Raw genomic sequence first — 14,752 nt, forward strand, 5'->3', positions numbered from 1 at the left:
TCTTTTCTCCACTTAGTTATTCCCTTTGTTTTTTTAATCTAATAGGAGCTGATGGAGTTCTGTTTTATTCAATGGGTTGTAGTTTGGTTACTGTCTTTTATTATTTATTTTGATGTTAAAATGATCTCACATTTGGCCAATGGGAGTCCCTTCAGACGAGTCTTTGTACGTCACCATCGCTCTTTGTTACTTCCCTGTTTTGTGGTGTGCTAAGATTCTTAGCCTCAACTTCTCTTTTCCATGCCCACCTCAATATTGGCTCTTTCTTCAAAAGGTTCTTGTTTCTTTCAGTGGCAGCCAACTGGTGTTTAGAGACCAGAATCTGGGCGCTCAGCGCTGGGCGTGCTTATTGCCCCTGGAGTGTTGCTGCTGCCTGGCTCCTTAGAGCTAGAAGCGACATTTGTGTGATTGTGTGTGTGTGTGTGTGTGTGTGTGTGTGCGCGCGTGTGTATTCATGTGCACAGTTATTCTCTGTCTGACTACCTACGTGGTGTTCCCTTCACTTTTCCTGTCACACCACAGGGTTCACTCTAGCTTTCCTCTCTTCCATCTTTATTTCTGACTTCTTTAGTAGTAAGGGATTGGACTCCCATTGTCCTCAGAATTGCTGCTTTTATGTCCAATCTCCCTGAATCCAGCCAGTGTCCTACTCTGCAGGGCTGCTACTGTGTTTGGGTGCCCTTACTGCACAGGCTGTGACCTTACGGGGCGGCTGCTCATTCCAGTGCCTTCCATGTACGCGTCCTGCCCCCATCGATGACCTTCCTGTCCCAGAACCTTCTTGCTCAGTCTCCGCACCCTTGAAGCTCGCTAGCTCCCTGCCCTGTAACACTCGCCTGCTGCTGCTGTGGGGGAGCGGTGGGCAGCGGGGGTGGTCTTCTTTCTCTCCTGCCTTCCGTTGTGTCAATACTGGGCTGTCCTTCCAGCCTCTTCTGACGCCTTCCTTGCACAGGCCCTGAGAGTTTGTGGTGCGTATCCGATATTAAGGAACAAAGACTAGCAGCGTGTTCTCTTTCAATGGATTCTGAACCGTATTTTCTGTATTCTGTGGTTTCATTGGACATATATCTATTGAAATTCAAGTTGTAATTTTAATTAAAATTAAATAAAATTTAAAAATTAGTTTCCTAGCTGCCTCACCACATGTCAGGTGCTCAGTGGCTGGCCCGTTGGACAGTGTAGACACAGAACACCACTGCCGAGGATTCTGTTGGACAGCACTGTTCCATCTTATTCCAAGTTCAGAGCGGTGGAGCCCAAGCCTCACGTATAAATGCCAATCCAGTATCGGGGAAGAGGGACGTGCGAAATCAAACTTGAGGCTGTGAATGTCGATACAGAGTTTTTCCTCCATTTCCCAGGTGTAGATTTAGCATCAGCATTTCTTTTTCTTCACAGATACTGTGCTAGATTACCAAGTGACCCGTTCACTCATCTAGCTCCTAAATGTAGAACCCGAGAGTTGCCTGATGGTACATTTTATTCAACTCTTTATCTGCCAATTAACTCACCTCTCCGAGCCTCCATTGTTGTAAGTTTAGAAAAAGAAATGATTGTGCTTTTCAAGTATGTCATTAATGGATTGTTTTTCAGCTTCTCTACGCCAGCGCAAGTTACAGGGAAATTTAGCTTTAAATCTGTTCTTAAGCATAGGTTTGTAAGTGTCTTGTGGTCAGCGACATGTCCAGACCTTCAGTAGACTGTCCGAGTAGATAAATAGAAGTCTCTCTAGGATCTTACCAATACCAACATGCAGCTGTGGCTGAGACACTTGAGGGACAGAATGTATTAAATATATTTGGGCTTCTCTAGCCGTTTTGTTGTTCACTCAAAAATCTGCCTTTGCGTGACTGCCGTCCTTGGTCCCAGGACTGATTTCCAGATATCCTGAGGTGACTAATTTCTGTTGCACATGAAAAGTTGTCAGTGCTGTTAACGTGTATGGTACAGCCATGTTTTGATATCTCTTTGGTTTTTTTTTTCATATTTGTAGGTTAGTGAAAATAAGCTACATTAAAATCTTACTGAAATGTAAATACATTAAAATCGTCAAATCTTCGTTATAACTTATCTAGGTTATACTGGGCAGGACTTTTAAAAATGGCTGTTTCAACTCTGGAGATTAGGATTTTGACAAACTTGCTGGCATTTTTCAAAATAAACCACTTTGCTCTCATAAAAAGTTTGGCTTTAAAGATTCTGGTTTCATAGAAGTTTTATGTGTTAATGATAGATGGCTACGTGCATGTACAGTGGACATGTTTTTTGTTACTTTCAGGGTCCACCAATGAGCTGTATCCGATTGGCTGAAAGAGTTGTAGCTCTCATCTGCTGTGAAAAACTGCACAAAATTGGTAAGAGCATTTGAAAAGCACATGCACATAAGAATAAAGTTGAAAACATTGTCAGACAAAAGCATGTCAAGGACTTGATCGTTCTCTGAGGATTTTGTAGTGTTCTGACCTTGTTGCTCTCACTGGGTGGTGGTGAAGATGGGTGGAGATCTGATGTCACCTGAAGGTCCTCTGATGGGCCAGCTTCCTGATGGCCGCAGCTCGCAGCAGACGGCTGTGCTGTATTTGCTCCCCTTCCTGACTCCTTGTCAATACAGAGAGGTCTTCTTGTCACTGCTGAATTATGGACACTTGTGTTTCAATGGGTCAGTCTCTCAAATTAGTTTACAGATTCCTCTTTTTTTTTTAACGGGAAGCCTCGTTTTCCATAGACTTTGTGAAACAGTGGCTATGTGCTATTTTTATTTCAGTATTATTGAACTAGAGTTGACACACAATGTACATTGGCTCCAGGTGTCCCACTCAGTGATTGCACTGAGTCTCCATGGGCTGCTCTGCTCACCAGATGTGCAGCTCCCCCCACCCCGCCCTGCCTCCGTTGGCACAGAGTGCTGGCCCTGTACCCTACACTCTGCTCCCTGTGCTGTGCCTTGTGTAGATGCCATGTTTGCCTCTTAGAACTCGAGGCCTTGCTCGCTGAATATATGAATGCCTAAGTGGACTGTCTGACACATCATGTCCGATCAGTTTGTGTCACAAAAAGTACAGATGCTTTAGATTTCGTTACCTTTCTAGTTGCTTTCTAATACTACTGCTCTGGATTCTTTCGTGGAGAGGCAACATCTGGATTGTTTGTGTTCATTGTGTTTACATTTCTTAGGTGAACTGGATGACCATTTGATGCCAGTTGGGAAAGAAACTGTTAAATATGAGGAAGAGCTTGATTTACATGATGAAGAAGAGACCAGTGTTCCAGGAAGACCAGGTTCTACAAAACGAAGACAGTGCTACCCAAAAGCAGTTAGTATTGGTTAGAACCGAATACAAATCTAGCCTTTCTGACTTTTTATTTCCTGCCACATCAAATCGACATTCTTCTGCTTGCCTTCCCTGACCCTGTAATTTGGCCCACTTGGGATCTCTGCTCACTTCCTCCCCTGACAGCTTCTCTCAGACCAGTCAGCCCCTCCTTCCCACCTGCACTGTGGGCACTTGCCCACTTAGGACACTGCTTTCGTTTTTCTTCTCAAAAGGAGTGTGGACTCCTTTGAGAAGGATTCGATCCAGAATGAGTGTTTCTTTTAAAGAGATCGTTTTTGTTTCGTTTACTTCAGTGGTAAGGTTTTTGCTTTACTCATGTTTGGGGCTGAGAAAGAAGGGGATTCGCAGGATAAAATAGGCGCGTGAAAGGGTGCCCGCTGCATGTGTGGGGAGCCCGGCTAGGATGAGCATGGGGACAGCAACACTTTGTCAGGAGCTGGGCTGTGACCTGCCCGCGCATGGCGTCTGCCTGCATCTGTGGCTTCCTGGCGGGGTTCGTACACTGTGACGTCCCAGAGTTCGACTTCTAGTTAGAGCCGTGCTGGATTGAAGGACTTACTTTAAAAATATCTGCTAATATTTGTACCCCATAAGAATTGCAAACAAAAGCAAAAATCTTAGCAGCCTAAAAGTGTGGTTCCTTTGTTTTATTTTTGCAATTGCATTGAGTTGCTACTTCTAAAAAAGTTTTCACTTGAGCATTTTCAAGATTCAGAATCATGTCATTCTTTTAAGAATGAAGAATGTGACCTGTTGCCTGAAATGCTTGTTTCCCAGCTTTCCTACTCTAACATTTACTCCAGAGACCACTGGACTCGTTTCATGTGGTGCACATCGTCATTAATAATAAAGTGTTTTAATTACAGATACAGTCTGGATTCTCTGATATCCTGTCACTATAACTGTCTCCTCGGCGATGTTTCTGTGCCTTCTAACTATGCATGCAACCCCTAATGTCCCTGAGCCTCAGAAACCGCACGACTCCCCTGCGTGGGGTTGTACGAGTATTAAAATTTAAGAAAGAATCTCAGATTCATTAAATTATAGTTTACTCATATAATTAGATAGCCATTAAAAATGATACAGAGAGGAAAGATATTCTCTTTGTAGCGACTGGAGAGAAAGGTCGGGTGATGACAGTCTTTATTGTGCCGTTCCAAAGGTAACATAAAAAACACTAGCATATCTGTTTATCTGCATTTACATGTAGGAAAAAGTTGGGAGGACGCTCAGTATATCGGAAGTTAATCAAGGTTATCTTTGTCTAATCATGTAGGACTTTTTTTTTTTTTTTTAAAGATTTTATTTATTTATTTGACAGCGAGAGATCACAAGTAGGCAGAGAGGAAGGGAAGCAGGCTCCCTGCTGAGCAGAGAGCCCGATGTGGGGCTCGATCCCAGGACCCTGAGATCATGACCTGAGCTGAAGGCAGCGGCTTAACCCACTGAGCCACCCAGGCACCCCTCATGTAGGACTTTTAAATTTTGCATTTGTTTCTGATACTCTACAGTGTTAAGAGTCTAAAAATCCCAAGGGAGAAAAAGAATTCTCTAATCAAAAGAAATAACTCAAATGAATACTGTTTCTAAGACGAGACCTTGCGGTATTTGATTGTTTTATATAATTTGGTATTCGTTATCTAGTCAACAGTGCATAATGAGGTAGGTGACCCCAGGCCACCTTGCTGCCCAAGGTGAGAAGGGCTTCTCCCTGTGTATTTTCTTACCTTTTTCTCATCAGCTTTTAGTGAAGCTAGGAAGAAATTTGTTTTCTTGCCAGTATCTGGAAAAGAGGCTGTTACTCGTGATCTTGATGCTTAGGTTTTCTTTCCGATTCTAGATTCCAGAATGTCTGAGGGATAGCTATCCCAAACCCGATCAGCCCTGTTACCTGTATGTGATAGGAATGGTTCTGACGACGCCCTTGCCGGATGAACTCAACTTCAGAAGGCGGAAGCTCTATCCCCCTGAAGATACCACCAGATGTTTTGGAATACTGACAGCCAAACCCATACCTCAGGTAGTCAGCTCCTTATGACTCCCATAAAAATACCTTTTTGATTTTGTTCTGTTTTAAAAGAAGGGAACAGCTATTTACGAGTAACTAACTACTTCTTGTTATCTCAGAACACTTAGTATTTTAAAGTCAAGGTGTCCCTTCTGTTTCCTAGATTGAAAGTGTCATTCCTCCTCTGAGGTTAAATATTTATAACGGGGGGAAATACCTGTTAACTTTTGGGGATGCTCTGTTTTGTTTTTGCTAAGATCCCGCACTTTCCTGTGTACACACGCTCTGGAGAGGTGACCATATCCATTGAGCTGAAGAAGTCTGGCTTCACGTTGTCTCTACAAATGCTTGAGTTGATTACAAGACTTCACCAGTATATATTCTCACATATTCTTCGGCTTGAAAAACCTGCACTAGAATTTAAACCCACAGACGCTGATTCGGCATACTGTGTTCTACCTCTTAATGTTGGTAAGCAGGGCCCGGACTCTGAAGTGTTCGCTGAGACTAGCTCAGTAAGGGGAGTCTGCTTACCATTAGTTCATTGTGGATGCCAGAGAACTCTCTTACAAGAGACAGCTCTGCCTTAGGCACATCCATGAATAGAGGGCGTAAGTAAGAATCTTCTCTGTAGTACATTTTAATAAGCTAGTCTTTTCCTTCCCTAAGTGAATGACTCCAGCACTTTGGACATTGACTTTAAATTCATGGAAGATATTGAGAAGTCTGAAGCTCGCATAGGCATTCCCAGTACAAAGTATTCAAAAGAAACACCCTTTGTTTTTAAATTAGAAGATTACCAGGATGCAGTTATCATTCCAAGGTAGGTGTTTAAGAGGAAAGCAAAGGGGTGGTGGTATTTCATTTCAGGAGATTCACTTGTTCGCGTGGAAACATCACTGGGCTCTAGCATTGAGGTCACTAGTAGGAAGTTTAGGTGTCTCTTCCTGGTGGGCCTGTCCTCCCTGGTTGACCTCCTCTTGTACGAAACAACACCTGGAAGGAGCGACGTTGGCGGAGGGGTTTCACCTGGGGAAGCTCGGATCATCTAAGTGATGTCGAAAGACTTTCTGAACATCTTCATCCTCTTAATCCCCAAAGTCTTAAAGGATTTCATTGTAAATAATAGCTTCCTAAACTTTTTATAAAGAATAATGGATGGTATTAAGTGCAATGAAGTAGTAAGTCAGAATAGTTTTTTTCTTATTTCGTAAAAATTAAGGGAATATACTTTTTGAGCAATAAATTTAAATACAGGAGCTTTTCATAATTAGAGTGCTGGCTGTAATTTAGTCTTTTTGATGTTTTTTCTTCTTTGTTAAAACCGTATTTTAAATGTTAGCTATCATCAAACTATGAACACCGGAAGTGGGGTCTCAGTGTGTGTGTGCGGCTGGTGCCTTTCACATGTAGCATATTAGGAATGCAGGGTACCTGCTCAGTTGGTGGGGTATTGACAGTTTTCCACCCTGTGCGTAGTGGTGAAATGAAGAGAGATTTAAAGGTGCTGTTTAGCATTAATGTGTTGGCGAAGCACAGATATTTAGAACGTGGTTAATAGTAGAGTAGAGAATCTGTATTCACTTACTATAAATGTCTTATACCCACTTGAAATATTTAGAATTGAAATTTTCAGTTATTTATTTTTAGCCTTCAATTTTACTCATAATTTGCATTTTCATAAGAAAAACATTTGTTGAGAATAGTTGTCTCTAAGTGTATTGTTTTTCTTTTGTAGATACCGTAATTTTGATCAGCCTCATCGATTTTATGTAGCTGATGTGTACACTGATCTTACCCCACTGAGTAAATTTCCTTCCCCTGAGTATGAAACTTTCGCAGAATATTATAAAACAAAGTACAACCTTGACCTGACCAATCTCAACCAGCCACTGCTGGATGTGGACCACACATCTTCAAGGTAGGGGGTTTCAGAAAGGACATCTGAAATCTCGTGCGAGGCATTATTTGCAGAGGTCAGTAAACAGATGTACAGGTTCGCTGTCCCCACAGCCCCACCTACAGACTCTCTCACATCGGGAGACTGACCCTTCACATGCAAGACTGCCCAGTATGGGGTCCAGAGTCCGCACACTGAAGGGGTGGAACCATGTGAAGCAGGGACTTGCTTGTATTTTATCAATTGATTGATTATTATTATTTTTTAAGATTTTATTTAATTTATTTGCAGAGAGAGAGAGAGAGAGACAGTGATTGAGGGAACACAAGCAGGGGGAGTTGGGAGAAGAAGCAGGCTTCCTGCCAAGCAGGGAGCCCGATATGGGGCTCGATCCCAGGACCTTGGGATCATGACCTGAGCCGAAGGCAGACGCTTAATCGACTCAGCCACCCAGGCACCCCTTTTATTTTTGTTTGATAAAATATTTTGAAATTCTTACAGACTTAATCTTTTGACACCACGCCATTTGAATCAGAAGGGGAAAGCTCTTCCTCTGAGCAGTGCTGAAAAGAGAAAAGCCAAGTGGGAAAGTCTGCAGAATAAACAGGTAATGTGCTCATTGTTACTTGATAATTTAATATGTTGAAGGATAAGTTTGGCTTTTATATTATCAAGTGAACTGAGTGACATATGAATTTTTTGTAAGTTTCCCAGCCCTTGCGTGTTGTTATGTTTTAGGTAATACTGTGTGTTAACTTGTATTTGAATGTCTTTCTGGTAGAAGTGTGAGAGGTTTGCTTTTATACTTGGTTCATTGATCCATTTCGTCCTTGTAAATCCTAGAAATCCCATTTGGTCTTAAAGGATTATTTTTAAAAATTACATTTTTACTAGTGTTTATGATTTTTGTCTTTATCCGATTAGTGAAAATGACCTTAAGTTTAATCTTTTATTCTTTTGTGTGTTTGCTTTATATTTACCCACATTTTTCCTTATTCAAAGATACTGGTTCCAGAGCTCTGTGCTATCCATCCGATTCCAGCGTCACTGTGGAGAAAAGCAGTCTGTCTCCCTAGTATACTCTATCGCCTTCACTGCCTTTTGACCGCAGAGGAGCTTAGAGCCCAGACGGCCAGCGATGCTGGTGTGGGGGTCCGATCACTTCCCGTGGATTTTAGGTATGCCTGAGCTGGTAGCTGGCAAGAACGTGGGTCATGAAATCCTATTTGCAAAAGAACTGAATTCAGTTCAAGTTTTAATTTTATATAAAATAATTCTTAAAAGGTTAAGAAGAAAAGCACAGATGTCTCATATGTGCAATAAACACATCCTTTGACTCCTGTGTCCTTGTAAAGTCACAGAAGGGGAGGGGGTCTCTCCTCCTCCAGGCATGCCAGTCAGAGTGAAAACGGAAGCAGTTCTTTGTAACCACGCTGATCTTTTAGGGCTGCTTCCTCTTTTATAAACATATATTAAATGGCACTTGCCTCAATATGTTCTTTGTCTTTTTCACTTTCTTCCCGCTAGGAAAGTGGCTGCATCAACAGGAAAGTACTGGCTTACCCACTCTGATTAATTTGGGTTATCCAGTAGTCAAGACCAGGATGGTTCTAGGGATTAAGGAACGTGAAAATAGACTAGTACAAGTCACAACTGCGTTTGTCGAATACTTAGTACAGTGTCCTACACTGGTTTAAATGCCGGAGCCTTTATGAGGTCACTTAATCACTTAGGACAGCCTAGGAGGTAGGGGTTGTTAGCCCCTCTTCCAAGTGCGGGAAGCCAGGGCACAGAGAGGCGTTCTGGAAATGAGCATCTGGTTAGCTGGAGGGCCTGGGATAGCAGCCCGGCAAGCCCCGTGTCCCTCCCTGATGGGCACCGCAGAAGTCCAGGACTTCTGGTGTCTGTCTTGGAGACTTGGTTCTCTTTTGAAGTGGAGCTGATTTCTAGCGATCTTTACTTGATATATTTGTCATCTGCATATTGTTCTCGCTCTAAGCCTAGCCCTTCTGAAGGATCTGACGGAGTCGTAAAAATGTCTTTGCAGATACCCTAACCTAGACTTCGGGTGGAAAAAATCTATTGACAGCAAATCTTTCATCTCAATTGCTAACTCCTCTTCAGCTGAAAGTGATAATTACTGTAAGCACAGCACAATTGTAGTCCCTGAATATGCTGCACGTCAAGGTGCTAATAGAACCTCCTCTCTAGAAAATCATGACCAAATGTCTGTGAACTGCAGGACGGTATTCAGTGAGTCACCTGGTAAGCTCCAAATTGAAGTTTCAACAGATCTTACAGCAATTAATGGTCTTTCTTACAATAAAAATCTTGCCAACGGCAGTTATGATTTAGCTAACAGAGACTTTTGCCAAGGAAATCAGCTGAATTACTACAAGCAGGAAATACCTGTACAACCAACTACCTCATATCCCATTCAGAATTTATACAATTACGAGAACCAGCCCAAGCCCAGCGATGAATGTACTCTACTGAGTAATAAATACCTTGACGGAAATGCTCACAAATCTACCTCAGATGGAAGTCCCACGACGGCCGCGATGCCTGGTACTACCGAAGCTGTTCGAGCGCTCAAGGACAGGCCGGGCTCCGAGCCGAGCCGGTGTCCTGGGTACTCCTCGAGGACTCTTGGCCCCAATCCTGGACTTATTCTGCAGGCTTTGACCCTTTCCAATGCTAGTGATGGATTTAACCTGGAGCGGCTTGAAATGCTCGGTGACTCCTTTTTAAAGCACGCCATCACCACGTATCTCTTTTGCACTTACCCTGATGCTCACGAGGGCCGCCTTTCATACATGAGAAGCAAAAAGGTAAGAGGCTGTTTTTATCTGGGGCAATTCGAGCAACGGGTCAGCTGCCTACGAGTGGCTTCTGGTGTCGAGTGGTTCTAGAGGATGAGGGATTGTGTGGTTCTCACCGCTGCAGCACTTGGGTTTTGGGTGGGCATTAGCTGATCTGCGTGTGGCTTACTGGTAGGAATCCAGGCCCATCAGGACGGTTTGGGAGAATGTGTGTGCTGCCTGGATCCTGAGCGGGGCGTAAGGAGATGCGTGGCATGGTCACTCCGGCAGCTCGTGTCTAATTTCATCCAGTTCACCATTTACTCGGGATGGTGCCGTCTCGGCTCACGGGGCGGGCAGGCGTGGATGAAACACGGGTCTTGCATGGAAGAGCCCATCTTCAAGGCTTTGGAGCATGAGGAAGGGAAAGAGTCGTCCTCCCCTAGCTTGGTGACTCTGCACGGTCAAGGCCGTGTGGCCGGAGCCCGTGTGGCCGGAGCTCCGAGCAGGTGGTTGAGAGCCCGGAGGAAGGGTGTGTTCCGAAACCAGCGCGGGTTCAGGTTTAAGGAGGACGCGCCACAAAGTTAGAATGCTCACCCGATGCGGAGAGAGGTGGCACAGGTGCCTGTGTACCTGCTTGACAAATAGCTTCTAAAGCTGTTAACTGCCCTAAACTCTCAGAAGGAAGGACTGTCGCTTGTGATCAGAAGGCGTTCATGGAAGAGGTGCACTCGTGGTGTGTGAGCACCGTGAAGGACCGGCAGAGCGCGTCCGCCCTCAGGGAGTAGACTGGAAGTGCCTGAGGCGAGACTGAGACGGCGGGCGGCGCTTTGCTGGGGACTGCCTTCAGTGCTGGGCGAAGGAGTTGGCACTCATGTTGAATGTTGCACCAGGGACTTTTTTCTTTTATTAGACAGAGCGGTGGGGGGAGGGTGGGAGAGAATGCCCAGCAGGCTCCCTGCCCAGTGCCAAGCCCAGCGCAGGGCTCGATCTCATGACCCTGAGATCACACCCTGAGCCGAAATCAGGAGCCTGGTGCTCAGCTGCCTGAGCCATCCAGGCGCCCCCTAAGGGACTCTTCATGCCCACGAGCTGGTAGCTCTAGAGGATGGCTCTGGGAGCGGCGTGCAGCCCGAGTGGAAAAGCAAAACCAATCCGAGCTGAGCAATCCGTTGGGCCTTTGAAGACGTCTAAGCCCGCGGAGAATGGGATAGTTCCAGAACTGTGGCAGAGAGGAGAGGGCCGAGGTGAGTAGGAGGTCGGGGGAAGAGGAGTTGTAGCTCAGCTAAGTGCTTCCTTTAGGCAGACAGCACTCTTGCCACCTCACGTACATTAATCGCCTAATTTAGTTCTGTATACTCTCATTTAGTTTGTAATCTTACTTACAGTTGCGTATACTTATAGTAGTCCTGGCTCACGGAGGAGGGTACTGGTGCAGGAGATGTCAGCTTGCCCTAGGTCACCTGGCACGATGTGTCGGAGCCCAGACGGTCTGGCTTTAGAGACCTCACTCTACACTGTCACTCTCCCCTGCGTCCCACATCAGTCTCCCCCACCTCTGAAGTCCCTCTGCAAAGCCAGACACCAGCCTGAGCATTTACAGCCCTTGCTTCTCAGCGAACCCCCAAGAGGTAGATAATGTGTCCCCATTTTGCAGAGGGGAAAGTTTATTAGTTTAGAGAGTTAAATTATTTGTATAAGGTCGCCTGCCTAACCAGAGCGTCGGGGAGGTGTTGGAGGCGAGAGCCGGTACACTTCGCCACCCTTCTCGCTGCCTGTCGGTGTGATTAGGGGCCGAGACACCTGCCGGGGTGGCCGTGTGTAAGCTGGGGAACTGGGGGTGACGGCAGCGCTCGTGGTGACAGAGGCACAAGTGTGCGAATAAGGGTCAGGTGTGGGGTTTTTCAGACCTCATGGAACGTGAAGTGGAATATTGAGATGTTCGGGTAACTTGGAATTTAGGACTGAGGTCCGGTTTGGGGGAACAGTCTTCGTAAGAGTGATCATCCAAGCTGTCAGAGCGAGTGAGAGTCTCACCATCTGGTTGCAGGAAGGGAAGGTCAGAGACCGAGGATGAGTAGGAAGCAGCAGTGCCCTCTATTACGTAACAGCAATTCGCGTACATTTCAGAAGTTTCATCTGTTCGTCTGCCGGGAAAGCCTTGACTCCTTAAGTCCTATAGGAGTCATTGCTGTTCCCTGAGCCTGGTCTTGGAGGACGGCCTTCTCCACGTGCTCACGCCCCGGACACGTCCTGCGTCCTGACCAGGCCTGAGCCCTTCTCTGGTCCGCATCCAGGCTGCAGGCACGCACAGCCCCACTACGTTCCTCTCTCAGGGCTCTTCCCGCTGCCACTTGTCCAGTTCTGCCCATGAGGCATTGCAGCTCAGGAGCGCTGAGCTCTTCCCGACCCATCCCGTCCCGCCGCACCCCCGCCGCAACCCCCCCGTCTGACCTTGATTGTGATGGCCATCTTCATCCTCTCCTGCCATCCGTGATGCTGTCTCCTCGTAGGCACAGGGATGCTGGCGTTTATCTGAGTTGTTCCATTTCCGACGGCATGCTGCACACGGTGACGTGTGCAGACACCTGTCCCCTCCCAGCTGTGTGGTCCGCAGGGCCTGCTCCTTGGTCTTGCTGACGCCATTCTCCCAGGGATGGCCGGCCAGGTGCCCCTCCCGGGGTGGGTGCCTGTTCAGTGGTATCAAGTTCCCCGGAAATGGGGCTCATGAAGTACTTCCATAAAAACGAACCGAGTCGGAGCGCCTGGGTGGCTCAGTCCTTAAGCGGCTGCCTTCGGCTCAGGTCATGGTCCCAGAGTCCTGGGATCAAGCCCCGCATCAGCTCCCTGCTCAGCAGGAGGCCTGCTTCTTCCTCTCCCACTCCCCCTGCTGTGTTCCCTTTCTCGCCGTGTCTCTCTCTATCAAATAAATAAATAAAATAATAATAAAAAAAAAAGGAACCGAGTTTATAGAAAATGCAAATGAGATCGACAGTTCTAGATCCTGACTCCCAGGTTTTTACTAGATAGTTCTGGATAGAGAAGGTACGATTTGACTGAGCTACAGAGGACGTGGAGTCCTTAGGAAAAACAGACCAGAGGGTAAGCAATGAAGCTATACCTTTTGCTATTTTAAAATGGTTGAACAAAAACATCTTGGAAGTGCCATCCAAAACAAAGGAATGATATTTGAGAAAACATTATAATTAAAATGATATTTGTGGCTTAGAGTCTAGGAGTGTAAAATTCTCTTGGCTCTCTTCAGTGCCAGTTTCCACTTTATAGTTAGAGTTTGTGGCATTCCCCCCCCTTTATTTCACTAAGAATGTTGTGACATCTAGACTTGTTCTGTGGGTTCTTTTCTGTTCTCACAGTCCCAGGCGGCACTTTGCGTTTGCTGTCATCACGTTGTGTTTGCAGAAGTTTTAAATTGTATGCACCCTTTGTTCTGACTTTACGAGGAATTGGCATATCAGTGTTTTCTGATCTGCTTCGAAAATCAGATTCTCATCTGACTACACTGAAGGATATAGAAAATATGCGAATACAGTATTTGCCATCGAGAGTAATTGATGACCAGTTGTAGTAATACGAAGAACGTTTAGCTACAAGTATGTTTATTTGCCTGGTATAAATTTTAGCTGTGGTCATTTGCAGATAAGTATCTTATAAATTTTTTCTGCTAAAGGTCAGCAACTGTAATCTGTATCGGCTTGGAAAAAAGAAGGGACTGCCCAGCCGCATGGTGGTATCAATATTTGATCCCCCTGTGAATTGGCTTCCTCCTGGTTATGTAGTCAACCAAGACAAAAGTAACACAGATAAATGGGAAAAAGATGAAATGGTAAGTTTTTGGTAACTGGAAGCATTTATCTTTTGGTGAAAGGGAGAATTTTGTGCTATTAATTTTTGTGTTCTCTTTCCGTAGTATATTTATAATGGAGTAGGTATTTGATATATTGAATCAATTCCTTTAAATAAATGGTCTCTTCATTGAATTTAGAAACAGTGTTGTAATTTTGATGGGGGTCAGTTATATCATCATTTTCAGAGGCAGAACTATATATGATGTCACGACTCAAACAGAAAAAAAAAAAAGCAAAACTCCGTAACATTTCATTTTATTATTACATAAAACAATTCATCCTCCCTCAATCCTTAGCTCTGTTCAATGACTTTTCAATGAACCATGATCTCCAGTTTGTGAAATAATTAATTTCAGTAAAGCCTTGCTTTACAGGTCAGGGTTTTTTCGGTTAGGACTTGGTCCTCTCCGGTGACTTTAAAACAAAAGAAAAGAAAAGAAAGTAAATCATAAAGGTTGTAGTTTTCTGGAAATAGTTTAAATCTTACCAGTGGCTGAAGGCCAGATTGTAGGTGCAGCATCTTCATTTTGTCTTGTCTGGAAGGCCACCAGAGGGCACCTCGGAGGCCCTTGGAGCTGGAAAAGCTGTCTGTCCGGAGCTGGGGCGGCTGGGAAACACTAGCGCCACTCCCAGAGCTAAAGGCGATCTCTAGGCCACTTTCATTTTGTGGACATTTATTTTGCATCAGTGAGAGACTGGATCATTGTTGCTTAATTTTTCCTTCAGGCCAACAGTGAGAACACGGTTTCTTTTCACAGGTCACGCTTTCTAAATAGACAGGCTTTCGTGTCCTCTTCCTGACATGCCTGTGCTGGTTCTCCGTATCAAGTTTACCCAGGTCT

General features: G+C 45.0%; 2 protein-coding genes across 5 annotated transcripts in view; both read left to right on the forward strand.

Annotated features, from left to right (window-relative positions):
* Nucleotides 1–14,752, forward strand: part of SYNE3 (spectrin repeat containing nuclear envelope family member 3) — a 978,380-nt gene that overhangs the window by 343,010 nt on the left and 620,618 nt on the right. The gene's annotated exons all lie outside the window — the stretch shown is intronic.
* DICER1 (dicer 1, ribonuclease III) overlaps nucleotides 1–14,752 on the forward strand; it is a 70,940-nt gene that overhangs the window by 43,151 nt on the left and 13,037 nt on the right. For all 4 annotated transcript variants that reach the window (XM_082736269.1, XM_082736268.1, XM_082736267.1 and 1 more), the window contains 11 exons: nucleotides 1,399–1,531; nucleotides 2,279–2,354; nucleotides 3,175–3,314; nucleotides 5,176–5,355; nucleotides 5,601–5,814; nucleotides 6,013–6,166; nucleotides 7,082–7,264; nucleotides 7,745–7,850; nucleotides 8,246–8,421; nucleotides 9,291–10,074; nucleotides 13,733–13,888. In XM_082736269.1, coding sequence (XP_082592395.1) covers nucleotides 1,399–1,531; nucleotides 2,279–2,354; nucleotides 3,175–3,314; nucleotides 5,176–5,355; nucleotides 5,601–5,814; nucleotides 6,013–6,166; nucleotides 7,082–7,264; nucleotides 7,745–7,850; nucleotides 8,246–8,421; nucleotides 9,291–10,074; nucleotides 13,733–13,888 — 2,302 coding nt within the window. The remainder of the gene's footprint in view (nucleotides 1–1,398; nucleotides 1,532–2,278; nucleotides 2,355–3,174; nucleotides 3,315–5,175; nucleotides 5,356–5,600; nucleotides 5,815–6,012; nucleotides 6,167–7,081; nucleotides 7,265–7,744; nucleotides 7,851–8,245; nucleotides 8,422–9,290; nucleotides 10,075–13,732; nucleotides 13,889–14,752) is intronic.

This window comes from Mustela nivalis (assembly GCF_964662115.1).
Source record: "Mustela nivalis genome assembly, chromosome: 6".
In the NCBI taxonomy this organism is placed as follows: Eukaryota; Metazoa; Chordata; class Mammalia; order Carnivora; family Mustelidae; genus Mustela; species Mustela nivalis.